Below are 25,876 nucleotides of genomic sequence, written 5' to 3'. Positions count from 1 at the left end.
TTGCAGCTAGCCTTCCAAAAATAATGGGCTTTATTTGAACTCTATTCTCTTTATTTGTGTTGAGTCAGTTAAATGTACTTTCTTAATATTATTGGTTAAAATAACATAATACCATATGAAAACTTTTCATTAGCACAAATCACTTACCATTTTCGAGTTGTTTTGTTATAAAAAGACAAGTGTTAAATAGGTAATTACCTACGATATAGTTAAAGTTTAATAATTTTTAAGTACTAAATGCAATCTCCTTTATTGTTGCACCTTTGGAATCGCTGTCATCATCAAAAGTACCTATAACAGATAAGACAATATACCTTGATTTTAAATCATCTGTAAGATGAGAAGAATGATTAAAGCACCTTAAAGTATTATTGAAATTCAATTTTGAATAATCAATAACAAAATCTGTTTTGTTACTTGGTAACAATTCAATGGAGGACTTTTCCATCAATTCTCCAAAATAGGGCTCACTTGGCGTAATTTCTAACTTTTCTATTACTGTAACAAATTTCTCATAAAATAATCCTATATCGGGTACTTGTTTTCCTATAGTGTTGATTTTATCACTTTTCCAATCTAACACAGTTAATACATCTTTAATACATTCTTTATGATCTGTGTCAACACTGGAAATGTTTTTTAATAATTCATTAATAGTTTGTTTAACAGTAACTAAGGACGATTTTTCTAAGATAGAAGTTATATTTGATATAATCTGCTCAATGATATCACTATGAGGGAGAATTGACACTGAGAGATATTTTGCAGGTCTTTGTCCCCACAAAACCGTGCCTTTTATGATTTTTTGTGCATTTCCCCTTCCTAAGTCAATTAATAGTCTACCCTCAGCTTCCTTATCCAAAGGTTGCCAGTGTGTGTAATTATTGCCGTCAATAGCTGAGAAGCTTACATCTCCAGCCACACCTGCAGTTAAATTAGTAATATATTGATTTTCTGCAATGTTGTTGGCAATATTAAGCCCTGGCTTAAATAAGGGTAGAACGAATTCTTGTTTTGGATTTAGAATGTAATACTGACCAGTGTTATTCAAGCTAGCTGTTTGATGAGATTTGCTTTCATTATGGTGAACTGGGTTGTATTCATCAGTTGATCTTGTGTATACATCAATATCACGATCAACACTTAGCAATCTCTCAGGAACTAAAATTTTAATGGGCTTATTCCCATATTTGTGAACAATTGTACCGTTATAGTCATCAATAATTATGTCTAAAACTTGACCCATGTATTTAAAATTTCGTATTGCTAATCCACCTGGCATCAAAGGCAGTTGCATAGGGTTAAATTTTAATACCCTTGACATTCGTTTAGTTAATGGATCAACATCATAAGAATATCTTATTCCTGTTAAACCAAATAAAATACTTTGAAGAAATCCACCATTGGCTGTTAAAAATGGAAAAGCTGGTTGTGTAAATCCATTAGTGAGAAAATTATCGTCAGCCTGCTCACTGAATTGAGCAAAAGGCTGTCGTAAATAAGGTAATACCGATTTATAAAGATAGCTTTGTGATGATGAACCATGATTTAATAAACTAGCAGCTGCAGCAGAAAAAACAGGATATGTCATTGCAGGACCAGAAGCCGATTGTCTTTCAGAATAGTAATAGAGATCCTTGATTGCATTATACAGAATTGATTCATCGTTAATGTATCCTAGAGGGTATACCATTAATGTTACATCAGCTTGTTTAATTTCAACAGTATTATTCATTCCTGAATATTCTAGTGTAATATTAGATTTAGACCTTGGTATATGTATATTATGTGATACGTCTTCCCACTTTTCATCAACAGACTCCCCTAAATGGTTTCCAATATCTATAGCCCATTTTAACAAAGTCTTAATGCCAGCATTGGTAAAAGCACCATTGTTAATGTTATTCGCATATTCATCAGGATCAGTCAAATTATAAGTTTCATACTGCTTCAAAGTTTCATTATATTTTACATATTCAGTAAAAAATTGAGCAGCATCACGGACAATCGGCCACGTTGTGTATTTTAAATAGTTATCGTCTATCCCTGTAGCCCCATTCATATAAATTGAAAAAGTAGCTAATGCAATATCAACATTAATATGATACTCATAATCAATGCAAGGTCCAGTAGAAGTACAATTTGCATATCTTCCAGAAGTCCATGGATAAACAGCACCTGAATAACCTGCCCTTTCAGCGTTCAACCGAGCCTGTTGATGTGTTGAGTTTCTGTAATTGTTCATATTTTGTGCAACTTTTGGAAAAAATGGCAATAAAGCTGGTGCCATCCATATATCGGCATCCCAAAATACCATGCCACCATAAGAATCAGAAGAGAGACCACAGACACCTACTGGCAATCCTCTCTCTGAAACGTTATAATGCCTAGTATTTGCTAGCAACTGGTAAAGTGATGATCTTGCTGTCATCTCAAGTAGTGCATCAGAAGGAATTTCAATAAATGCATCATTATAAAGTGCGTACCATGCCTTTTTATGAGATGATAGTAATTCATTATACTTCCCCTTATGTTCCAAAACAATATCTTTAGCTACTTCTAGCGTTGAACAATTTTCATAGATAATATTCGTTTGAAATTCTGATGACATAATACCAACATATTTTTCTATCTGGATTGAAGGCGAATCTCTTGATAATATTGTTTTTCTGGCTAGAGATACTTTATTTTCTTCTTTTTGAAATAATTTCTCCACTGTCATATTGGAATTCTTAGTTTTAATGACACAGGTGGAATAAATACTTGCATTAGAATATGGTACATTATTCGGCTGTACGGTAATATAAATAGCATCATTTTTTTCATCGATGGCCAATTCTTTTAATACCGTTCTCTCTGAAGTTTTAAAATCCAAGATATCATATATATCAATTTCCAAATGATCAAAATTTCCAGCACCACCACCATCATGATCATCAATTTGGTCGATATTAAGTGAGATTTCCAGTTTCATAACACCTAGGGGATGAATTCTGCGATGAGCCCAAACCTCACTTTTAATATGAATCAATTTATTGTACCAATCCATTTCAGTAGTGACAATTCCATCCTTCATGGACAGGTTTTGATTATAGTTGGAAATATCATCAAGTTGAACATCTACGGGATTGAACCAAGCTGTATGGTTAATAATCCTTTGCCGGTCAGTCACTTTAATTTGTAAATTTGTCCATTCTGGGATAGACGCTATTACAGTAGAGTAACCCAAATCATCCAATTCTGGAAAATTAGTTGAATTTAAAGTGCTTTCAAGACTATAGAAATCTGAGATAAATGAGCCTGCGTACCTTTGATTTCTTAAGGGCCAACCGTTATTTAAAGTGCCTGGTTCGTCAGACCAGAAATTCAAAGTATCTAAAGCGTAACCAAACCCTACATTTGGTAACCTCGATCCTATGTAACCATTAGCGACATAAGGTTGTCTTGAATAGACATTTTTGGTAAACCATGTTGTACCTAAAATCATATTTTCATCGTCATAAAAGGAGGTATCGGAACCTGATAACAATTCATACAATTTTTTGGAAGATCTTCTTACTTCTGAATTGTATGTCAAGCTATGAGAAAAATTCGCGGGCTGGATTATACCTTGTCTTTTAAAATTAAATAAATCCGAAGGATTTCGACCTTGTTGAACATTAGAATATGTGTCACTCACAGAAGTTCTCATTATAGATGAAGCATTACTGAGGTATATAAAAAGTATTCCAACACATAAACTTATTACCATTATACCAGTACTCAACACAATTTTATAAAGACGATTTTTATTACTGTTTGAAAGGGAAGGAGAAGGGATATTTTCTATATCTGAGGTATTATCATTCATGGCAAACTGGTCTGTATGAATAAAAGTATCAGGAAAACTCAAATCAAAATCTGTTAACAGATAGGAGTCATCAGTTGTATCAGAATTATGATTATTATCATGAATATATTCTGATTCAGGCTTATTGAAAGGCACGTTATTTATTTTAAAAGTTTCATTAGATAAATTATTATTGCTATAATTGCTATTATTAGGATAAAAATTTTGATTTCTACCCTCATTAATATTACTTAAGAAAATATAAGCATGTTTACTTTTAGAAATAAATATGGACCAAATATTAGTAAATTTATCCATTTTTAAAAAACTTTTTACCCTAGAATAAATATATTGGAAAGGCAAGTAGGAACAGATAGATAAATGTTTTTCTTTTTTCTTTTTTTTTTAAATATCACATATGCCTAATTAACAATTAAAGTAGTAGTTCTTCTAAAAATTGTTGTACTAATAAAATAAAACCAGTATACATAAAAAAATAAAAAAAAAAAGAAATAGAATAAAAACTGACCGATCAATTCGTAACCAATCTGCTCTTTGTAGTCATATGATTTCCTTTTGAGTTCCATCAACTTTTAGACGATAAAGCTGGAGAAACCAAAAAAAAAATAAGTTCCTTCGAGGATTCTCTTCATTCTACCATTCTGTTTTAAACAAACTTGAAAAGAATGTGTTGTAAAATTGAATCAAATCATGTTCTTACTCTTTTTACTTCAAATATTCTTGATGTCATCGACTTGATCTTTTGAAGTTCTTTCCCCTCCCCTCTTCTCTCCCCTTTTTTATTTCTTTCCTTGTATTTATTTCTGAAAAAGAAGGCACTGGTTGTTGCAAAAGAAAACAAAACAAAAAAAAAAAAGAGAGGAGGAACTGAATAATAGTGAGTATTACGTAATCCAGAAGAATAATTTATGTTTGTAAAATATCAATGGTCATGAATAATAGACTAGTAAGTAATGGATCGTGAACAATAGATAATGAATAATAAATCGTATGCCAAACCACTGCGATTTGCTTAATTACCAGCGACCATTGTGTATTGTTTTTTTTCTTTGTTTAATTCTACTGCAGAAGAAAAGTACGACCCATTGTAAAATATGTTGTGTTATAATATAATACAATAGAATATATAAAACACTTCGAAAGTCTTCAACAATCATAATAATAATATATCAATGTAGGGTAACAAATTCAGTTTGTTGGTTTTTTTTGTTTTCCGTATGTTTTTAATCTGTCTATATTTAGGTCTTTTAATAAAACTTGTTTTTTTTTTTCATATTTCAAAATTTTCTTTAAAGCTAGATTACTAAACTAAACCAAAACCGCTACAGGGAAAACACTTAAAAGAATAAAAATATCCAACGTTTACAGTCTTCACGTGCAAGATCATATATATATATATTCTTTAAAACTTTCGTAATGAAACAGAATAATTTCAAACAAGCTTATCTCTACATTACTTTTCTCACATTTCACCCTTTGAGTTACTTTTTTGTCTGATTCTTTTTTCCTTTTCTCTTATTTTATTTTGCACACTACTTAGATATGTCGTCTATATCAGCTGAGAAGGATACAACAACTGTATCAGAAGACACTAATACAGGTGTCACAAACATACCAAATCAAAATGAACTCTCATCGAATAAAGAAGAAATCAAAAGGCCTAAAAGAGTCACAGATGATGATTTATACAGACGATCCTCACAATATAGACTTTGGTCCTTCACAACAGACTCATTAAGGGAAAAACGATTTTTAGTAAATGAAAACGCAACTTTGAAAGTGAAAGACTCTTTGAATAAATTTATTGAAGATAAACAAAATTCTTTATCCGATATAGAGATCCAAACAATAAAGTCAAAGGCAGTTCCTGTTACCCCGGATGAAGAACTTAAATTGGTTAGCTTTTATGCAAAGAAAGTTCAAATGATTGCACAACATTTGAATTTACCTACAGAGGTCGTGGCTACCTCAATCATCTTCTTCAAAAGATTTTTTCTAGAGAATTCTGTCACAGAATTCGATCCAAAGGATCTAGTTCATACTACAATATTTTTGGCATGTAAATCAGAAAATTATTTTATTAGTGTCGACTCCTTTGCCAAAAAAGCTAAATCAAAGAGAGATGAAATTTTGAAATATGAATTCAAATTACTGGAAAGTCTGAAATTTACTTTATTGAATCACCATCCTTACAAACCGTTGCATGGCTTCTATTTAGATATTCAAAATGTCCTACACGGTAAAGTGGATCTTAACTATATGGGCAAAATCTATGATAAATGCAAAAAAAAAATTACTGATGCATTATTGACAGATGTTGTATATCATTTCACTCCACCACAGATAAATTTAGCTGTATTTTTAAACGAGGATGAACAATTAATCAGAAGATACCTTGAATTGAAATTTAGTTCCACTGAAACAAATCAATTCACAGATTCTACTACCACTGCTACTACCAACAACAACAACAACAATAATAATAATGCTAATATTACTGAAAATGATGATAAGAAAAATGGCAATAAAGATGAAGAAAATAAAATTAATCTTGAAAGTTTATTGAATATAATATTGGACTGTAAAAAAATGATAGCTTCATATCAAACCATATCTACACAGGATGCAAAATTAATCTATGCTAAAATATACTACTGCAAGAATCCAAATGTAATTGTTCAAAAGTTGAAAAGAAAACTTGAACAAGCATCTGATGGTAACAGTAATAAAAATACAGAGCATGTTGATAAAAAACAAAGTACATAATAATTATTCATCTTGTGTATACATACAATGAATGCAGCAAATATGAAAAAAAAGAAGTATACTAACTATTATTCAATCACAACACAGTCATAGTATTACTAAAATTACCAAGTAGTTTTTTTTTTCGTTATATTGAGTTCAATATATGTATGTATGAATGTATTTACATGGTTATGTATGTCAGTCATGGTTGTTTAAAAATAAACAAGTAAACAGATAAATAAATGAATTTAATTAAAAATTAGTAATAATAATAGTACTAGTAATAACAGTACAATTACAACAATACTTATGCTTTAATTAATGTTGGTATCTTTGATGTTCCACCTACATCCTTACGTTCATCATTATCTGGACCTTCAACGATTGTATTCGTGGACATTTTTAATTTGTTTAGTTTTTCACCTTTACAAATTTTTGCAATCTCTGCAGCATCTAATGTTTCATATTCTACTAACCCTTCGGCAAGTCTATGCAACTCAGTACTCTTTTTTGTTAACAATTTTCTTGTTCTTTCCTCACTTTCTTTCAAAATTTCAATGATTTCATTATCTGCAATATCTCTTATCTTACCAGACCAACTATCCCAATTATCAGCTAAATTCACTGGGCCGACATGATCACTCATACCATACTGTGTAACCATGGCTCTGGCTGTACTAGTAGCATTTTGTAAATCTGACCCACATCCACTTGTAGTATTTTCTTTACCAAAAATGATCTCTTCGGCAATCTTACCACCCATACATACATCTAGACGAGCGAGACACTCTTTCTTAGTGATATCCACTTTATCCATTTCTGGCAATTGGAACGTGATACCCAATGCTCTACCACGTGGTAGAATTGTGGCTTTGTATAAAGGAGTGGCTCCATTAGTATACATTGCCATAATTGCATGACCTGCTTCATGGAATGCGGTGGCCTTTCTAGCAGCATCAGTTAAAACCATAGTCTTTCTTTCAGCGCCCATCAAAATCTTATCTTTAGCCCATTCAAAATGAGACATATCGACTGCTAACGCATCCTTTTGACAGGCATATACGGCGGCCTGATTAACTAGATTAGCTAATTCAGCACCAGATAACCCTGGCGTCCCACGTGCAATTATTGTGGGATCAACATCTTTACCTAAAGTAATTTTTTTCATATGATGTCTTAAGATATCTGCACGACCACGAACATCGGGCAAATCCACATTAACCATCTTATCAAATCTACCTGGCCTTGTCAGAGCTTTATCTAAGGATTCAGGAAAGTTAGTAGCCCCAATAATAATAATACCAGAAGTTTGGGAAAAACCATCCAATTCAACCAATAATTGATTCAAAGTTTGTTTAGCATATGCTTGATCTTTAGGATTACGTTTCCCGCCAATAGCATCTAATTCGTCGATGAAGATAATAGCTGGAGCGCGTGCCCTTGCTTGGGCAAATAAGTCTCTTATACGTTTAGCACCAACACCAACATAGACCTCATCAAACTCAGAACCTGACATAAAGAAGAAGTCTACACCAGCTTCGCCTGCAGTAGCTCTAGCTAGCAAAGTCTTCCCTGTACCTGGTGGACCAGTTAACAAAACACCTTTTGGTAACTTACCACCAAGTGATTCATATTTAGCTGGATCTTTCAAGAAATCTACAATTTCTTCTAGTTCAGCACGAGCCTCATCACAACCTTTAACATCATCAAATTTTACGTCAGTCTTAGCAACGTCTACTGATTTGTCTGCCACCTCGGTGCTCTTTAAAAGACTTGTATTCTCACTAATGTATTTGAAAGTTTCGGAGACACCATATGTTAATAGACCAACTATCAACAGCCATTTAACCCATCTAGAAACCACTGTTAAAGTGGATTCTGCTACAATGACATGCAAAGGTTCTTTTTTAGAGCCATAGAATGGAGAATACATAGATGGAAAGTTATTGCTTGGGTAATTATCACTGTTTGTTGAGGATGATGCTAAGGATGGGTTCACAGCGCCTGCGGAGCTTGCGGTTAATAATCTTTGTCTAACTGCATCAGCTTCTGAATGTCTTCCAGTTCTCTGTAAACCTTCCATATATAGTTCCATACATTCAGGTGAAGATGCAATACCAGGTGTTTCAAATCTTGAGACAACATATTGAGGGTAATTTGCTTGTAATAATAGTCTATAAAATTCTGCTTGTGCTTCTGGACTAGAGATATTTCTATTAGCCTCTTGTTCCTTTGTAGCCAATAAAGCGTGATTGATAGTTTCATGGTTAGATTGTTCCGATTCAATACTCTTTTCAGATTTACGTATATTTAAAGAGGAATACAACCTAGATGCCAGGGATTGTTGGGTAAATTTGGGGCTTATATCTGCATTAGTGGTGGCATTGGCACTATTGGCATTAATGTTGGTATTAGCATTGGTATTAGCATTAGTGTTAGTGTTGGTGTTAATGTTAGTGTTAATGTCGGTGTTAGCGTTACTATTAGTGTTATTTTCGGAATTATTAGTTGCCTTATTGGAAATAGAATCTGTGATTATATTTTTTTTATCATGATCAGAAATTTTGTTTTCATTATTTTCTATACTATTGGAAATATCACTTTTATTATCATCATTCTTTTCAGTGGAGTATAGTCTTTGTCTCCATTTAACATTGTTTAAAAATCTTTGAATATTATTATCATTATAACTGTTTTGATTAATCAACAGATTACTATATTTTGAATTAATAGAATAGTGCCTTGTCAGCAGCAATGGAGCAGTTTTAATATATGATGTTTTTTGTAAACTAGCTCGGATTATGTAAGATCCATTTAATAAAACGTTAAGTGTCATAGTCATTATTATTTGATCGACTTAGATATCTCTTGACCTTCTTTTCACTGTTAAAGAATAGCGTATATATATAGATAAATAGATAGATATAAAGAGATTTTTTTTATTGTCTTATTGTTATTTGACTCTTACACATCCAAACGTGCACGACAAACTCTCTCTTTCTCCCTATATACATATATGTATATAAGTGTAGATGTATCTGTGCTTATGTTTATGGGTATGTATGTATTTAATTGTATACACCGCTCTCCCTTTGATTTGCCTTGCCAGGTTTCATCCTCTTCGAATGTCCAAAACTTCTACTCCAACAAACGTAATTGTTATTCAACACGCTATCCAGTTAGTCCTTTTCAGCTGGATCACACACACACACACACAAAAGCTTTGAACTCACATAATAGATAATATGCACACACCCATTTAGCTGTCGTTGAAAGCGAGAAGAAAAAAAAAATGGAAAAGAAAGAAAAAGAAAAAAGACAAGAAAACAAAGCATAGACATCATTAGTTACGACTTTTTTTTTCCTATATGTATATTTTTTGAAGGACACCCAGACACCGAAAAATGCAGTGAGCTGTCTGGGTGTTCTAAATTTATTTATCTTTTTTTTTTTTTAGTGTCTTCGGGTTGGTTTGTTTTGTTTTGCTGACGTTACTTTTTTTTCTTTTTTGGTTTTGTTTTTTGTTTATTTTTGATTTGAAAAATACTAGGATCAAAGGAAAATGGGGTAAACAAAAACATAGATAAGTTTAATCAGCAGGTGCAGTTAATAAAACACTGAGTGTTATTTATTTATCGCTCAATGCAAACCTGAGAGATATATGTATCTACCAAGGAGTTCTTTGCACAAAAAGCAAAAATTAGTAAGTAATTCAACAAGGAAAAGCAAGGAATAGGTGAATAAATAAATAAATAGGTAAAAGTTGAATAACAAAAAAAAAATGAGCAGTGACGACGGTGAAGTTTTTGTTTCTGATGAAGTGAGACAACAAGTATTCCAAAGATTATCATCCAAACTAGAGAACCGTGTGTGTTTTGATTGTGGTAACAAGAACCCAACATGGACCTCTGTCCCCTTTGGTGTCATGCTTTGTATCCAATGTTCCGCAGTCCATAGGAATTTGGGTGTCCATATCACTTTTGTCAAATCATCCACTTTAGACAAATGGACTATTAATAATCTAAGAAGATTTAAATATGGCGGTAATCACAAGGCCCGTGACTATTTTATGAAACATAACGGCAAGCAATTTTTAGATACATCTAATTCCAATGCAAAATTGAAATATACAAGCAATGTAGCTAAACGTTATAAAGAGCATCTTGATAATTTAGTCCAAAAAGATACCGAATTATACCCCTCTGAACTAGTCCTTGATGAAAATGAAGTCGATATTGACACTGACACCGACTCTAGATCTACAAGTTCGTCAAAGAATGCCAGCGTGGATGATTTCTTCTCAAATTGGCAAAAACCAAAGAGTTCCTTAAACTCCACTTCCAAATTGAATTCAGGTAATTCAATCCCAAGAAATAGTTCTGCAAGTCCACTAAACTCCTCTAAGAATTCTCAGTCAGTTTCTTCAACCTCAACTGCCTCCAATAGACAAAAGTCCTCCATTCTAAGTGGTAATAATAGAAATATAGGTGCAAAGAAACATTCTATTTTATCATCCAGCAGAAAACCAACGAAATTATCCGCTCAGAAAGTTAACAAATCTGAAGCAGAAGATTTATTCGATCAATTCGAAAGGGAAGCAGAAAGAGAAAAACTGGAATCGCAGACAAACATGTACCAAAATAATAGTAATAATAGTAATAGTGGTGGTAGTGGCGCTAATAAATTTGTTTCCAAGCCATACACTAATGTTTCTGACGATATGATTAATAAAAGTAAAAATAACGATGATATAGATTTTCATGATTCTTTGGATGATTCCTTGGATGATGATTTGCCTAACAGTTCATCTAATTACTCTGTAGAAGATTTAAAACCTAAGTTTGCTAAATTAGGGTTTGGTATGACTCAAAATGATGCTAATGATTTGGCTAAACAATATACCGAGGCAAAGAGGGCTGCCTCAGGTCCTAAATATACTGGTAAGATTGCTGCCAAATTTGGCTCTCAAAAGGCAATTTCATCAGATCAGTATTTTGGGCGTGGTAATTATAATGAAGATGAAGCTAGAGAAGCTAGAGAAAAATTGAAAAGTTTTGATAATGCTACATCCATCTCTTCTTCTTCATACTTTGGTCAAGATCAAGCTGATGATAGTGAAAGTTCATTTGGCAATGGTTATACAGGGGGAATAAATGGTAATGGCTATAGCAATAGCAGTAATAATGGGTTCGTTGATTTTAGCATCAATGCAGATGATGAATTGCAAGTCATTAAAGATGCTATGGAACAAGGTGCTCAAAAATTGGGCAGTTATCTAAGGGACTATTTAAGAAGATAGAGAAACATATCTACAAGATATAACAGTACATAGGTAAATAAAGTAGAGTGAACCAAAAATAATAACATATAGTAATAATAGATAAACACATTTAAAACAGCATATGTCAATTATAAAAGCTATAAATATAAAAAGAGCAAAGCACTAAAGAAATAGTCCTGTTTTAGTAACTACATCTTCTCTATAAATTAGAATGCCTTGTATAGGTCATGAGCAAGAATATATGATAATATTAAAAAGAAGAAAAAGAAATCAAAATCTATAAAGATTAGAAAAATAATTACACCATGAAACTATCACTTTATTAATTTGGAAAAATAAAATGACACATTCTGGTAGTCACTACCAAAATCTTCTTTTCTTTCCAGGATAATTATATGATTGATTATCCCTCCCAATATCGGTATTATTTGCTTGAATAGTTCTTCTTTTCTTCACGTAATTTGAATAATAAATCTCAGTTATCAGTTTTTTGTTATAATCCTCCGGTCTTATACCACATACGTCACAAACTCTATTAACCATTCCTGGGTATAATTCTCGTCTGGTAAGAGATTCTTCTCCGTTCTGCAAAGTGTTAGCGTCGCCATTATTAGAATTGTTATTTCTATCATAATTTTGGATTAATGTCTGTTCAGGAAAACTTTGATTTTTGTTTAGATCATCATCACTCTCAATAACAGTTGACATTTTTTCAATGTTTGTCAGGAATACAGTAGCCTCTGGACTTGTTACAACTATGTAATGCTTACCCAATTGATTTTGCTTAAAGTTAATCCATGACTTCTTTCTTTTTCAAAACAATACCATATATCTCATCGCATTTACGATGAAGACTATATGTTTTCTTTTAAAGTTTCTATAAAATAGAAAAAAAAAAAAGAAAAAAAAAGTAATAAAAAAATAAAAGAAAGGAGCATAAGGTTTTATTGATTCTGTTCCATAGAAAAGCATCCATGTCGAGCTAAATGGGTGTCCAAAGACAATTTAGAGTATAAAGATATTTGGCTTTTGCATAGACTGGGTCTTAATACATAGTACGATACATTTGTCTAATGTATAATATGCTAGTGTAAAAATAAAATTTCTACCTTGGAATCAAAAGTGATACCCATTTTTCATGATCCGTAAGATGTATTTATGGTGTCTATTAGTATTAAAATTAATTATATGTAAGTCATTCAAGACCTTAAAGATAATGTGTGAAAAAAAAATAAACTTATTCCATCTTATTTTAACAGTTGTTGGTATTACCATATTTGAAAACATCTACTAGTAAAATAGTTCTACTTATTGGTAGTATGTTTTACTAATAGAATATTCAATCTTGTTTTTTTGCATTAGTACTAGTATATATTCTTATTATGAGGATCTTCGATATAATGAACATAGACGTCATAACCAGAACTTTTAGAAACTATTCTGGTATGGTGTGTGGATGTATAATATAACAGTCCGTCGTTTTTAAAAATAATATTGAAGAATTACCTAATTAGGAATATTAAATACGAAATCTTCTTTTGAGTTTTTGCGTGGTTTTCTCTTTTAATTTTCCTCGTTTTTCCCTTTTTTAGAGAGTTAGAATATGTATATTTCAATGAAAAACTGAAAGTCTCGAGTGTTACTACCTCCTCTCCATTGTATCCTATATGGTTGTTGTGGATGGTGTTGTATCTTAGTAGGAAGTTTGATGAAACTACAGGGAATCCTGCTGTAATTTTGCTCTTCACGAGTTCACTTTTCCTTCCAAAAGAGTAATGGAAAACTTATCGTGTGCTTTACAAACTATCCCTATCCCTCTCAGTCTGAGTATGCTAGACTCTTAGTAGTATGATATAGTCTTTGTGTGTCTATGTGGGTATGTAATACAGTGTTATGGTGATATCCAAGTACTTTGTGACTAGCAAAGTTTGAGACTGCCTGATTGTTTCTCAATTAATCGATCTATCCATAATAAAGATGATTCTTGATAAAATTATATAGAAAATATTTACGTAATGACCTGCTAGTAGTATTATATGTTGGTGCTAAGTTCTGATGTACTAGTGTATTTTGAATACTTTCTTGAGTCCCTCCACTTTTGAAAACCATAAAGACTGTGAATATTAAGGTATGTACCAGGATAAATATGCAAGTTCCAAGAATGGTGGATGTTTTCGTTGTTAGAATATAGACTAAATTATTGAAGATAAGATAGTGAGAAATATTTAAATATATTTTGTAGAAACTCCAAGATACATCCTAAAATCAGGTTTGATAGAGTACTAGAACGGGAGTAACAGCAAGATATTAAAGAATACAACATTTGAAAAGTAGAATAGGAAGATTAACAAGTTGAAAAGTCGTATCTCGGTTACCTTAATGGTTTTTATAATAATGTCCTTTATTTTGTTTAAATTAAACTGTATTTCACCTGAATTCCCATGGGACAGCTTGATTAGATACTTATGGTTATAAAATATTGAAGTACTAACAAAGAATGATCATAAAATAATAAAATTCTTAGATGTTATTATTTTCTCTCATATATTTTATTTTCTTTTTTTAAATAGAATGGCCTCTTCCTTACCACACCCAAAGATTGTCAAGAAGCACTCCAAAAAGTTTAAGCGTCACCATTCTGACCGTTACCACAGAGTTGCTGAAAACTGGAGAAAGCAAAAGGGTATCGATTCTGTTGTCAGAAGAAGATTCAGAGGTAACATTGCTGAACCAACCATTGGTTACGGTTCCAACAAGAAGACTAAGTTCTTGACTCCATCTGGTCACAAGGTTTTCTTAGTCGCCAACATTAAGGACTTAGAAACCTTAATGATGCACACCAAGTCTTACGCTGCTGAAATCGCTCACAACGTTTCCGCTAAGAACAGAGTTGGCATCTTAGCCAGAGCTAAGGCTTTAGGTATTAAGGTAACCAATCCAAAGGGTCGTTTAGCTTTAGAAGCTTAAATGGAATTTTAAATTAAAAACTTTATATAAATTAGTGTATTATGTGTTTTAGTTTAATTCTTTAAATAATATCAACATCATTTTTAATATTTACATCTTATATCAATTCTGTTTTCTTTTTGTGTTATACCTTGAAAATGGGTCTATATGCCACAACTATTACTATATATATAATTTAATTCAAATAAAGTATAATGGAATTTGGAATAAGAAGTATTATCATCTTCTCTCTACAATTCATTATTTAAAGTTTGGTAAAATGCAATAACTAAAAAAAGAAATAAGTTGCATATACTATATTATGTATATAAATATTAATACAGAAAATAGAATCTTAAAAGTTCATAACTGTAGTATATAAATATGAAGGCAATTAAAATGACTTATTAAATAAGTAGTGAAAACGAAAAAATGATTATTAGAATAATATAAAGCTCTAATTAGGAAAAAAAAATTAGGAAGATAAATATCACTTAATATGATAATATTTCTACATTTTTGAATTTTGTTTTATATCATTGTCTCCCATACATGGTGGTTTGGTGAATTTCTTGAATATTATAAGTAGAATTTACGGACAATCAAAGCGATCAATAGAACAATGATGGCTACTATAATTGGTGGAACAAATGATGAAGATTGAGGTTGATACACTTCGTTATTTGAAATTGTTTCAGCAGACTTTTCAGGTACATGTTCCTTAACATCCTCAGGTACTTGTTTTTCTTCTTTCTTTTCAAGTTGATTAGTTGAAAGATCAGTAGTGGCAGAAGTTGGTGTAATTTCTGCAGATGAAGTATTTTCTCTTTCTTCCATATTTTCTTCTTGTGCTACTTCTTCTTCCTTCTTGGTACCAACGGGTATAGTTTCTTCTTTGTTTTCGTTTGTTTTAACATCAGCGACCTCTGGTTCAAAATTTTGAGCATATTTAACCTTAATCTTCTTAGAGATAGCTTGAGAACCAAATTCTGCTTCCAATTCGGGCCAGGCTTCAGCAACACTCTTGTCACCTAAATCATGTGGGGCAGGTAGTGTTATAACCAAGAATTTATCACGACATTTGGTATCAGCACTTGGTTCCTCAGCTAAACCAAGAAAGATAACTTGTATTTGAACGGTTTCACCAGGAGCCACCACAGCAGCGTTTGGTCTCACGCAATAGAATTTTGGAGCAGTAGTCTTAACTTTGAAAGCTATAGTCTCTGAAGAATTGTTGGTAATGGTAGCATATTCTGTAGATTGTTCAGTTAATGGTGGTTTGTATTCTAAAACATCTGGAAGAATTTCAATGGAAGACATAGTGAATTATAATAAAGTTGTTGCTTTGTTTTTTTATTTAGTCTTTTTGAGGTTTGTTTGTTGTGCTCACTTTTTATTTAACAAACAATTAGACACACTGTTAAGTCGTCTTTAATTATGTATAATTACAAACTCTAATACTTAGTATTAGTAAATAGTAACTTTCGGTGTCAACTATGAGTCCCACTGATGTCAATTTACACAGATTAATCAATGATGTTCTTACTATTTGTTATTTGTTATTTGTTTTTTGTTTTCTTTTTTTTTTTTCCATTTTGTTTTTATTTTTTATTTTTTTTTCTTGTGTTTTCTGTTTCTCATCTTTAAAAAATTATGGTAGCGCTGATAGATTGAATTTCCTTTCTTACATCTTTCCTCTTCTCCTTTCTTTGTTGAGAGGTAGTGCTACTAAACTGTTTTATGTTGAAATATATAGAAATATATAGAAATATATAAACAGCAACTCAAATTAGTAGTTGGTAGTTGGACTTGGTATTTATAATGCATTCTTAGTAGGTACTCTGGTAGAGATTAGACAATATGTCCCACCGTTTTTTTCACATTTGATTAATGGGAATGTTTGTCATTTTGGGAAGTCATATAAATAGATAAATTAAGTCAATCTATATATATGCTTGTAGAAGAAAATAGATCCATATATCCAGATATGTAAAATATTTATATAAAGTATGTATAGTAATTCTGTTCTTTTTTATATTTTTTTTTTCTCTCTTCTGTCCTTCCCTCATTCTTTCTTGTCTTTTTGTATTTTATGTGATTCTAATAGTCATCACCTTTAGACACAATTTCCTTTTTATGTGGATGTAGTAGGATGGTATGTTCGAATTGAGCAGTGTAGGAACCTTTAACGTCTACTAATGGTGGGTAATCTTGAACATATCCCTGATTAACAAGATTCTGCAATGCAAACAAGTATTTCTCTTCGCCTAATCTATCTAAATAACGGCGACAAAATGGTAAAGTACCAAAATAAGTATCTATATCTTTTAATAATTTCTTAGCACTATTTAAATTAGGTGTTCCACCAACGTTGGCAACTCTAGCATAATGGGAACATTCACCATCACCAACTACGTAACCTCTACCGGTGGAGCCAAAGGTTTCTATAGCAAAATGTTCACCTTCCTCCATCTTTGTATTATCACCATTTTTAACAATAGGAACAGATTTACCAGCATGAATAGTCCATGGACCAATACTATGACCACACAGATTTCTACATGGTTTGACTTGATAGGTTTTCCCATTGATTTCTACTTCATAGGACTCCATAACTTCTTGGATAGCTTCCCCAATATCTGTTAATCTGACATCGATACCTGCTTCTTTTATACCCGTATAAGTAGCATCTTTCACAGCGGCTAATAAATTGTCGTACTGTGGGTCAAAGGCAACGGTCCATGCAGAGTCAATAATATTACCATTTACTTGAACACCAAAATCTACTTTCATAACATCTTCATATTTTAAAACAGTTTTATCTCCTGCATTTGGTGTAAAATGCGCAGCAATGTGATTAATCGATAAACCTGTAGGAAAACCAATACCTTGACTCTTTGGATCCGCCATCTGTTTCAAATCTTGTGCTCCTGTATATTTTCTTGTGGCATTTTCAATAATATCTGCAATATCAGTTAAATTCATGCCAGGTTTGATTTTATTTTGCACATTTCTCCTAACCCTTCTGTGGATCTCTGCACCTTTACGGACGTCATTCCAATGAGATTCTCTTTCCTTATCTCTTTGCAAATAACGCTTTTCTTCGTCCGTGGTCCTTGCTAAATTGAAATCTTGATCATAAACCATCCATTCACCTTCAGGATAAATTTCATTTGGATAATAATTAACAATATTTTTTATGGTGTTCTTCTTCTTCTTCTTCTTCTTTTTCTTGTTGTCATCATCAGTATTAACTTCTACTCGGTTATTCTCTGTTGTATTTACATTGCTATTAGATGTCTCCACATTAGACACTGGAACAGTCATGTCTGTATTAGTCTTCTCTGCCACTACGTCTTCGACCATATTTCCTGCTTGTTTTCTTGCTGAATGGATATGTAATAATTATAACTCTTGATAATAGTAATTTGGCACTAGAATATGAAGTAACAGTATCTCACACTAATAGTGCCTTAGTATCCATATAAGTATACTTATATGTTTACCATATTACGTATTTCTCTCGTAGTTGTTTTCTTTTTCTGTCTTCATCAATTTTCTATACACTTGGCCCAAATTTTAGATACAAACAACAAAAATGAATAAATAGAATGCGAAAAAAAAAAGAGGGAAAGTAAGAAATGACTTCGGAAATAAAAAGAGTTGATGGACAGGGGAAAAATTATTGCAAGAGAACAGAGAGTTGAAGACATTGGAAATATATACAAGATTTAGTTCTTGAAGAGTACGGGTAAGTTGTTTCAAGAAAACCTAATCACCTTCTCTCTCTTCTCGTCTATCCTTTTCAGACATTGAGGATTAATTGTCCCCATAGTATTCAATCAGTAGATCCTAAATCAAGAAAAATTAACACACACATATATATATACATATATATATATATATACACCATATTTGCATACAGGAATCATGTGGAAACAGAATACCTCACTCATAATACGTAGTGGTGTTACTTTTCAAAATAGTGGTAAAATATTGTTAGGAAGGCAATTTTCACAATTAACTACTCCTTTATTACAGAAAGGACAAAGACAAGACAATAATGGTAATATTAATATTCCTGGATTTTCGAATAATCCATTGAGAGACTTTACTTTACATGATTCAACAACTGGCTTAAATAAACCGTCATCACTATCTGGTTTGAAGATTGATTTGGACACATTGACCAATACTTCTGGTGCTATTAATAATCATAATAATAATAACAATAATAATCCATTCTCCATGGCTGATAATGCCAATAATGAAATTGAAATTAAAAAGAAATTAGAAAAGGCATTGTTATTAGAAAATTCAGACATTAGAGAAACTGCATTATCCACTAAATTTGGTCCACTTGCTGGTAGAACGGTGGATGTAATTAATAGCGACACAGCAACTGCATTTAGAAGGTTGGCTTCAATTTTATCATCAAATCAAGTGTGGAAAGACCGTAGGGATCAAAGATTTTACATGAAACCTGGTAAAAAGAAAGAACTAAAGAGATCACAACATCATAGAAGGAGATTTATGAAGGGATTCAAGAGATTGATGGATATCGTTAAAGATGCGAATAGAAAAGGCTACTAAGTGTAGCAAATGTTTATAAATATGCAATTGAAATCTTTTTGTCTATCTCATATCTTCTTTATTGAAGGGCCTATTCCTTTCCTGTATATAAGTTCTATATGAAGTATTCTTTTATAAGAGGAGTATAATCATGATAATATATCGTTGTTCAATAGAAAAAAATAATGACAAAAGTAAGAACTCGTGTAGTGTCATTCAGCCTTAGTAACTACCTTTCAAAAATTACTCTGTATGGTTGCAGCTTACTTTTCTACAATATTAAAGGAATTCATTAAGAAATGAAATTCAAAGAAAAAGGGATGGGTATATATATCTTCACTCAGCTAGACTTTTATCTGTTTGTAAATTGGTATGATTAATACAACTCAGCTTAACCCCCCCTCCCTCTTTCTCGCTTTCCCCCTTCTGTTTTTTAAAACGTGACGAATGTAAATGATAATCTAAATCAATTTTGATAAGAGCATGTTAAACTTGGTATGGTATAGATATGTTTATTTGTTTTGGATTTTCTAAATTTAAAAAATATATGACCCATTATTTTTAATGTGTTTTATTGAAAGAATAATTTATTATTATTATTTTCCATAAGTGATAAAAATGAGTACTTACATTGATGTTTACAACAGATTTTTTTAGTTTAATATGTATCGATGCATGTATTGAGTAATTATATATTGTATTTATTATCAGTAGATGATTTTTGGTTATTTAATTGTAAAACTATCATCCCCAAATATGATAATAAAAGTAGCCTATTGTTAAAAAGATTTCATGTTGTTAAGTTCATATTTCTTATATATTAATTTCTAGTCAACATCCTTTTCCCAAAATATGAAGTATATTTGTAAAATGTATATATTACTAACCCTCTTATTTATAGTGGACTAGTTTTAGAATGTTGCAAAACTAGTTTCATAATAGTTTAAAATTTTCTTTGACTATCTTATGTAAATTAAACAAATAGTGGTTATTTTTTAAATTTCATAAAGAAAAAATAGATTACATTTGAAATTGAAATTTTGTATAGAGATCTTGTAAAAATTATATCAAGTAATATACTAAAATATGGATATTAATTATATATATAAACACTTATAAAGCATATAGTGGTCAATAATAAACTAATAAACCAATTATTCTTGAATAATCCCAGTTATCTAGGTTAATCTCTACTTATTCTTCCTTTTAGTTGAACCCTATTAGGTAAAATATGAATGTTAATGCTAATAATTATCTCTGGCACACTATTTCAATAATCAGAGGTCTCGCAAGTAAATTCCTCAGCAATTTGCCACCAACATTAATCTGTTAATCGATTGTTTGAAGACACTCACAGCCTGACCCCAGAGTATACTTCACTCTCCCTTTACTTATCATATTATTTCTGATAAGATTTGGCTATTTGTATGTTTTGCTGTAGTCAATGCTGGTATACTTGTGGTTAGAATATATATTAACCTTTAAACTCTTTTTAGTTGTATATTATACAGTGTTCAAATTTTTTAGTATATTATTTTTCTGGCATCCTCCTAGTTAATGATAGCCTCTTGTGTGTGTACTTAGGCAACTAACTGAACTTTTTACAAATTATTTTTTTTTATTAAGAACATTTAACATGACTCAAGTATATGACAAACTGATGAAAAAGGTGCAAGTTGATACAAATCGTATTCTTCTTAATCTTATAATTTTTTTGTTTTCAAGAGCAAATGGTGAGACTCTAAATATTTTTTAATAGTTATATATAAATTTTCCAACTTCTATACTCTTATTAACTATTAACTAAATATATAATGTATAAAGTCGTGCAATTACTATTAAAAAATATTGCCTTATAGATATGGTATTACTAAATATTTCTTTTATCTAATGGTAGGGTGATACTTTTTCTTATTATTACAAAATTACTTCAACCTTTTTATAGGTTAACTTTATCAAATATATTAAATGTAGCTATTCATATTAGGTTTCCTTTCATTATCATTTTATTGACATTTTTACGCTTTTGATAGAAATCAATAGTATGCCAAATTAATTATATTTTATATATATTAAGATATCTTCACTATGCAAATATTCTTAATAAGTAAATTGTCGGAGCATTTAACAGCAAATCTTTTAAAGTGGTAATATTATCAAGTTTAATTTCTAAAACCAAAAAGAAGGTAACTAATTACATACTATACAGCACTTTAGTTACATTAATTTAGTCATAGCTTAATAATCTGTTCAAGTATATAAGTGAAGTCTATACCTTATATTTATTAAATTAAATTATTATTCGTATTATTATTTGTAAATCGACTAGATTATCGCGATTAGTAGAGTCATATGATATGTTTAATATATGGTTTTCTGAGACACAAACATTAACTAAGATTTCTTTTGAACATACAGTTTTTATTTTCCATTTTTATCCAGTATCACTTTAAATAATGATAGTTGAAGTGAAAGAATCAATATAACTTTTGCCATTAGAAAGCCATGAAGTGCCAAATAAAGAAATAATGGAAGAGAGATGCATGGTGTATCACAAGTGTCCCATAGGAAATGCAAAAGAAAAAAAATCCTAAGTTTAGGATTACTATGATAACAATTCTTATATTTAGTACTCTATTATCGCTATTTCACTTTAAAAGACTAAAAAAAACCATTATTCTAATAGGCTCAATATTATCATAACTTACACTATCACTTAGTGCTATAGTTAAGTATCATTTCAATTACAACTATTGGAAAACCCCATAAAAAAACAATATAATAGCTAGATAAAGTAGACTAAATTAGACTTAAATTAATCTCTAGTTTTTCCTATGGTAATGGATTTAGTGCAATTCTACATTCTGTCTACTTCAAATTTGCATCAACTTTTTAATAGTGAAATTCATCTTTTAGGATAATTATTTATTATCACATAGCATTTCATAAAATTGTTTTGACCTTGAACAGATTAGTACTCCTGTTAATGTATTTATATATGTATGCCTCTGTAACTGCTTAATTTCTATATCTTTCTTTTTTTTAAACTGACGTTTATAAGTTGTTGGTAAGTTGTTTACAGTTTAACTAATTTAGAAAAATCTAAACATCTTTAGCGTTTAAAGAAGGTTTTTTCATCATCAATATAGAATTTCAAGATAGTAAGCGATTACATAATTAAACAAACACATTTGTAAATATATATGTGGTCTTTTACCCCCACTGGTAGATAACAGCAAACATATCACCAATTCTTGCCAACGTCATATCATTGTTTACCTATCCAATCCTATTCTTAAGCATTACTTATATAGCTATAATCATGGATCTACCAAAAAGACCTATCAGAACAAGAGCAGGGTTCAATCATATGTTTGATATAAAAAATCTCTTGGGGGATCCATTTGCTTTGGCCACATTATCAATTGCGTTTATATCATGGATTATTACCCTTGCTGGGTCAGCTGCTTCTGCTTCCAATAATGAAACGTTTCCTCGATTCACGTGGTGGGGGATAGCATTTCAATTCGTTATCATAGTTGCTTTAATTTTATTTTATGCATTTGATCTTATAGACTATTACAGATCTTTCCTTGTTGGATGCATTTCTATTTGTTTTGTTTATAATACAAACAGTGCTACAAATTTGATATATGGCCTCGGTTCTAGAAAAGCTGCAGCCTCTGCGGGGGTCATATTATTATCTATTGTCAATTTCATCTGGATATTTTATTTTGGTGGTGACAATGCATCTCCAGTCAACAGATGGATAGATAGTTTCAGTTTGAACGGTATCAAACCGTCACCTTTAGAACATTCGAAACTTAGAGCACGTCGTAGATCAAGTAGAATGGCAACACATAATCTAGAAAATAATAACATGCATGACTATAACAATCGTAATACGAGATTTGCAAGCACAACGAGTTATCAAAACTACAATAACAGTAATTCAACTGAAAATGTGCCACAACATAGTTATATGTCTTCTAATGCATTGGCTGGATTTGAAAACACTGAGCCTGGATACACCCATCAAACAGATTATAAGAAGGATATTGACACTACTACAAATATAAGTAATATACATAAGAACCATAATAGTGGTCTTGGTGATACATTTATGTCTAGTACGAATGGCGACACTATGATGACAGGTACAGTAGGATTATACAGTGAACTAGGTGAAGAAGATAGTTTCCCATACATGGCCCGAGCATTATTTTCCTATGAGGCAGACCCCAACGACCAATATGAAATATCGTTTAACCAAGGTGAAATCTTAAAAGTAACAGATATAGAAGGTAGATGGTGGAAGGCTAGAAGAGCAGATGGCACCATTGGCATTATACCAAGTAATTATGTTGAATTAATTGATGCTGCTGATAAGTGAAAAAATAAATAATTGATTAATTAAGATGTAAATAGATAATATATATAAGTTGACATTTATAGATAGTTTTTAGTATCTAATCCAAAATAAAACAATTCTGTTTCTTTTGTTATCAAACTCTAACCGCCTCACAAAATACTGAGATAATAGAAACCTTGTATGCCTCACCTGTAGATATGTATACATACCAAATACAATAATAAATTCACTTATATTACAATTAAGATAACAAAGAAATTTCTCCTTGATTTGAACTAAATGATTATGAGATTCTTTTTTTAATATATATATATATATATAGAAAATATGATGTAATATTAATATTTGTATTCAATTATTAATAAACTTAAACAACAACACCGGAGTTAGAAGCAACTCTTGGCCATAAGTCGGCACATTCCTTACCAACTGGACCAGTGATAGCAGAACCCTTCATTTCACCCTTTGGATTGGCGATAACACCAGCATTGTCTTCAAAATATAAGTAAACACCATCCTTTCTTCTCCAAGACTTGGCTTGACGGACAACAATGGCTGGCATAACCTTCTTTCTTAATTCTGGCTTACCCTTCTTAACAGTGGCCATAACCATATCACCTAAGGAGGCAGCTGGTAATCTGTTTAATCTGGAACCAGAACCCTTAACAGCTAAGATGTATAAGTTTCTGGCACCACTGTTATCAGCACAGTTCATGATAGCACCAGTTGGTAAACCTAACTATTTAAAAATAAGAATACAGATTAAAAATTTTGCATGAAATATTCCAAATATACTATGAAATATTACAATATGTTATCATTTGTTAGTAATCTAGTCTCTATCAATCATACTTATCATCAGAATGTAAATTTTCTTGACACAATCCTTTCTTTCCACTCTTTTGAATAGTAATTACGTATCATCTTACTCTGATCTAAAAAAAAATAGTACAAAAATTCTGAGTTTAATTTCTTAGTCTATCACTCCATATTTGCTATCAACAAATTAATACGAATCAATAACAAATTGCATTTTGTAAAAACCAATATTCACTGTGCTTGTTATACTACTACTAATATTTTTCTTACATAACCCCAACATCAAAGAATTCTCTTATTCTATTTTCACATTTTCTCCTAGCTTACTGTCTCAAATAATTCCATTCTTCTCATATAATAAAAGTGTATTCAAATTTAACATACAGAAATTCTAAATTTAGTACCTTGAGCACCGTTACCTGACATTGTTACCGTGTATTTAGTTGTTTGGGTCTGTTAAGAACTCTTTACGAGTGGTTCGGGAGAATGTACTACACGTCAAGACTCCTTAATACTGCTTTTCATATAACCTTGATTCAACAGCATGAAGTACAAAAACGGTATTATGTTCCTTGCTTAGTAGAAAGGTCAAAACCAGACGTATAAACTCACAACGCCCCCATACAATACCTGTAGACCAATCTACCTACTGATGAGATTGACCTGTTGCTTGTCACATTACCGTTACTAGTTAGTTGGTGTTACGAAAATGAAAGCATCGTTGGTAACAGGTTAGTTTCTCTCCTCAACTGCTCAATTGGATCCCAATCCTTGCGGTAAGAAGCCTAAGACTAGAAAGACTAGAAAAACTGGAAAGACCAGAAAGAACAGAAACCTGAAGGAAGCCTCTTAGCAAGAGACAAACTAACTTTGGTCCAACAAAGAAGGTTCTACTGAACAAAAGACAGAAGGGAAGGTAGAAAGAGAGCAATGGTAGAAACCATTCGATGACATAACCCGAGAGAAACAACTGGTCCTTCCTACAGGAAGCAATTAACAGTACTGAGTCCTCCCCCCCTTCTTGCGTATTAAACACCTGTTCAACAATAACCATTGCGTTCCAAGGTTAAACATATCTGCCCGTTCTAATCATGCTTTACCCCCAAGAATTCATTTACTTTCGACCGAATATCGAAACGAACAGGTGATGCAACTAGGGATTACAACTGTAGAACAGAGAAAGGCTCATCCTACCCTTCAACGGCCCACAACACCAAATCTACAGCACTTTGCTGTTTTTCCTGCTTTTCAAAAGTTCGTTTCTAGAAAAGAAAGATATTTGCCAAAT

General features: G+C 31.5%; 11 protein-coding genes across 11 annotated transcripts; 5 read left to right on the top strand and 6 right to left on the bottom strand.

Annotated features, from left to right (window-relative positions):
• Positions 1–226: 226 nt before the first annotated feature.
• Positions 227–4,147, bottom strand: ATH1 (alpha,alpha-trehalase ATH1; the record flags this gene model as incomplete). The annotated part of the gene is made up of 1 exon (XM_064858369.1): positions 227–4,147. One exon carries the CDS (start codon positions 4,145–4,147, stop codon positions 227–229), a length of 3,921 nt encoding a protein of 1,306 aa, XP_064715076.1.
• Positions 4,148–5,392: 1,245 nt separating this feature from the next.
• CCL1 (TFIIH complex kinase subunit CCL1) lies at positions 5,393–6,616 on the top strand (the record flags this gene model as incomplete). Its single annotated transcript, XM_064858368.1, has 1 exon — positions 5,393–6,616. The coding sequence occupies one exon, from the start codon at positions 5,393–5,395 to the stop codon at positions 6,614–6,616; it is 1,224 nt and encodes a 407-aa protein (XP_064715075.1).
• A 289-nt stretch (positions 6,617–6,905) lies between these two features.
• Positions 6,906–9,440, bottom strand: YME1 (i-AAA protease YME1; the record flags this gene model as incomplete). The annotated part of the gene is made up of 1 exon (XM_064858367.1): positions 6,906–9,440. One exon carries the CDS (start codon positions 9,438–9,440, stop codon positions 6,906–6,908), a length of 2,535 nt encoding a protein of 844 aa, XP_064715074.1.
• A 939-nt stretch (positions 9,441–10,379) lies between these two features.
• GLO3 (ADP-ribosylation factor GTPase-activating protein) lies at positions 10,380–11,897 on the top strand (the record flags this gene model as incomplete). The annotated part of the gene is made up of 1 exon (XM_064858366.1): positions 10,380–11,897. The coding sequence occupies one exon, from the start codon at positions 10,380–10,382 to the stop codon at positions 11,895–11,897; it is 1,518 nt and encodes a 505-aa protein (XP_064715073.1).
• Positions 11,898–12,239: 342 nt separating this feature from the next.
• PWA37_001747 (uncharacterized protein) lies at positions 12,240–12,587 on the bottom strand (the record flags this gene model as incomplete). Its single annotated transcript, XM_064858365.1, has 1 exon — positions 12,240–12,587. The coding sequence occupies one exon, from the start codon at positions 12,585–12,587 to the stop codon at positions 12,240–12,242; it is 348 nt and encodes a 115-aa protein (XP_064715072.1).
• Positions 12,588–14,450: 1,863 nt separating this feature from the next.
• Positions 14,451–14,846, top strand: RPL32 (60S ribosomal protein eL32 RPL32; the record flags this gene model as incomplete). The annotated part of the gene is made up of 1 exon (XM_064858364.1): positions 14,451–14,846. One exon carries the CDS (start codon positions 14,451–14,453, stop codon positions 14,844–14,846), a length of 396 nt encoding a protein of 131 aa, XP_064715071.1.
• A 558-nt stretch (positions 14,847–15,404) lies between these two features.
• PWA37_001745 (uncharacterized protein) lies at positions 15,405–16,145 on the bottom strand (the record flags this gene model as incomplete). Its single annotated transcript, XM_064858363.1, has 1 exon — positions 15,405–16,145. The coding sequence occupies one exon, from the start codon at positions 16,143–16,145 to the stop codon at positions 15,405–15,407; it is 741 nt and encodes a 246-aa protein (XP_064715070.1).
• A 780-nt stretch (positions 16,146–16,925) lies between these two features.
• MAP2 (methionine aminopeptidase) lies at positions 16,926–18,191 on the bottom strand (the record flags this gene model as incomplete). Its single annotated transcript, XM_064858362.1, has 1 exon — positions 16,926–18,191. The coding sequence occupies one exon, from the start codon at positions 18,189–18,191 to the stop codon at positions 16,926–16,928; it is 1,266 nt and encodes a 421-aa protein (XP_064715069.1).
• Positions 18,192–18,755: 564 nt separating this feature from the next.
• MRP21 (mitochondrial 37S ribosomal protein bS21m MRP21) lies at positions 18,756–19,418 on the top strand (the record flags this gene model as incomplete). The annotated part of the gene is made up of 1 exon (XM_064858361.1): positions 18,756–19,418. One exon carries the CDS (start codon positions 18,756–18,758, stop codon positions 19,416–19,418), a length of 663 nt encoding a protein of 220 aa, XP_064715068.1.
• A 3,301-nt stretch (positions 19,419–22,719) lies between these two features.
• On the top strand, positions 22,720–23,790 carry SHO1 (osmosensor SHO1; the record flags this gene model as incomplete). Its single annotated transcript, XM_064858360.1, has 1 exon — positions 22,720–23,790. The coding sequence occupies one exon, from the start codon at positions 22,720–22,722 to the stop codon at positions 23,788–23,790; it is 1,071 nt and encodes a 356-aa protein (XP_064715067.1).
• A 346-nt stretch (positions 23,791–24,136) lies between these two features.
• On the bottom strand, positions 24,137–25,014 carry RPL23B (60S ribosomal protein uL14 RPL23B; the record flags this gene model as incomplete). The annotated part of the gene is made up of 2 exons (XM_064858359.1): positions 24,137–24,508; positions 24,973–25,014. The coding sequence occupies 2 exons, from the start codon at positions 25,012–25,014 to the stop codon at positions 24,137–24,139; spliced, it is 414 nt and encodes a 137-aa protein (XP_064715066.1).
• Positions 25,015–25,876: the final 862 nt, after the last annotated feature.

The sequence above is a fragment of the Arxiozyma heterogenica genome (assembly GCF_036370985.1).
Source record: "Arxiozyma heterogenica strain weizmannii chromosome Unknown scaffold_17, whole genome shotgun sequence".
In the NCBI taxonomy this organism is placed as follows: Eukaryota; Fungi; Ascomycota; class Saccharomycetes; order Saccharomycetales; family Saccharomycetaceae; genus Arxiozyma; species Arxiozyma heterogenica.
The sequence above is the reverse complement of the archived record's forward strand: the minus strand, read 5'-3'. Positions and strand labels throughout refer to the sequence as shown.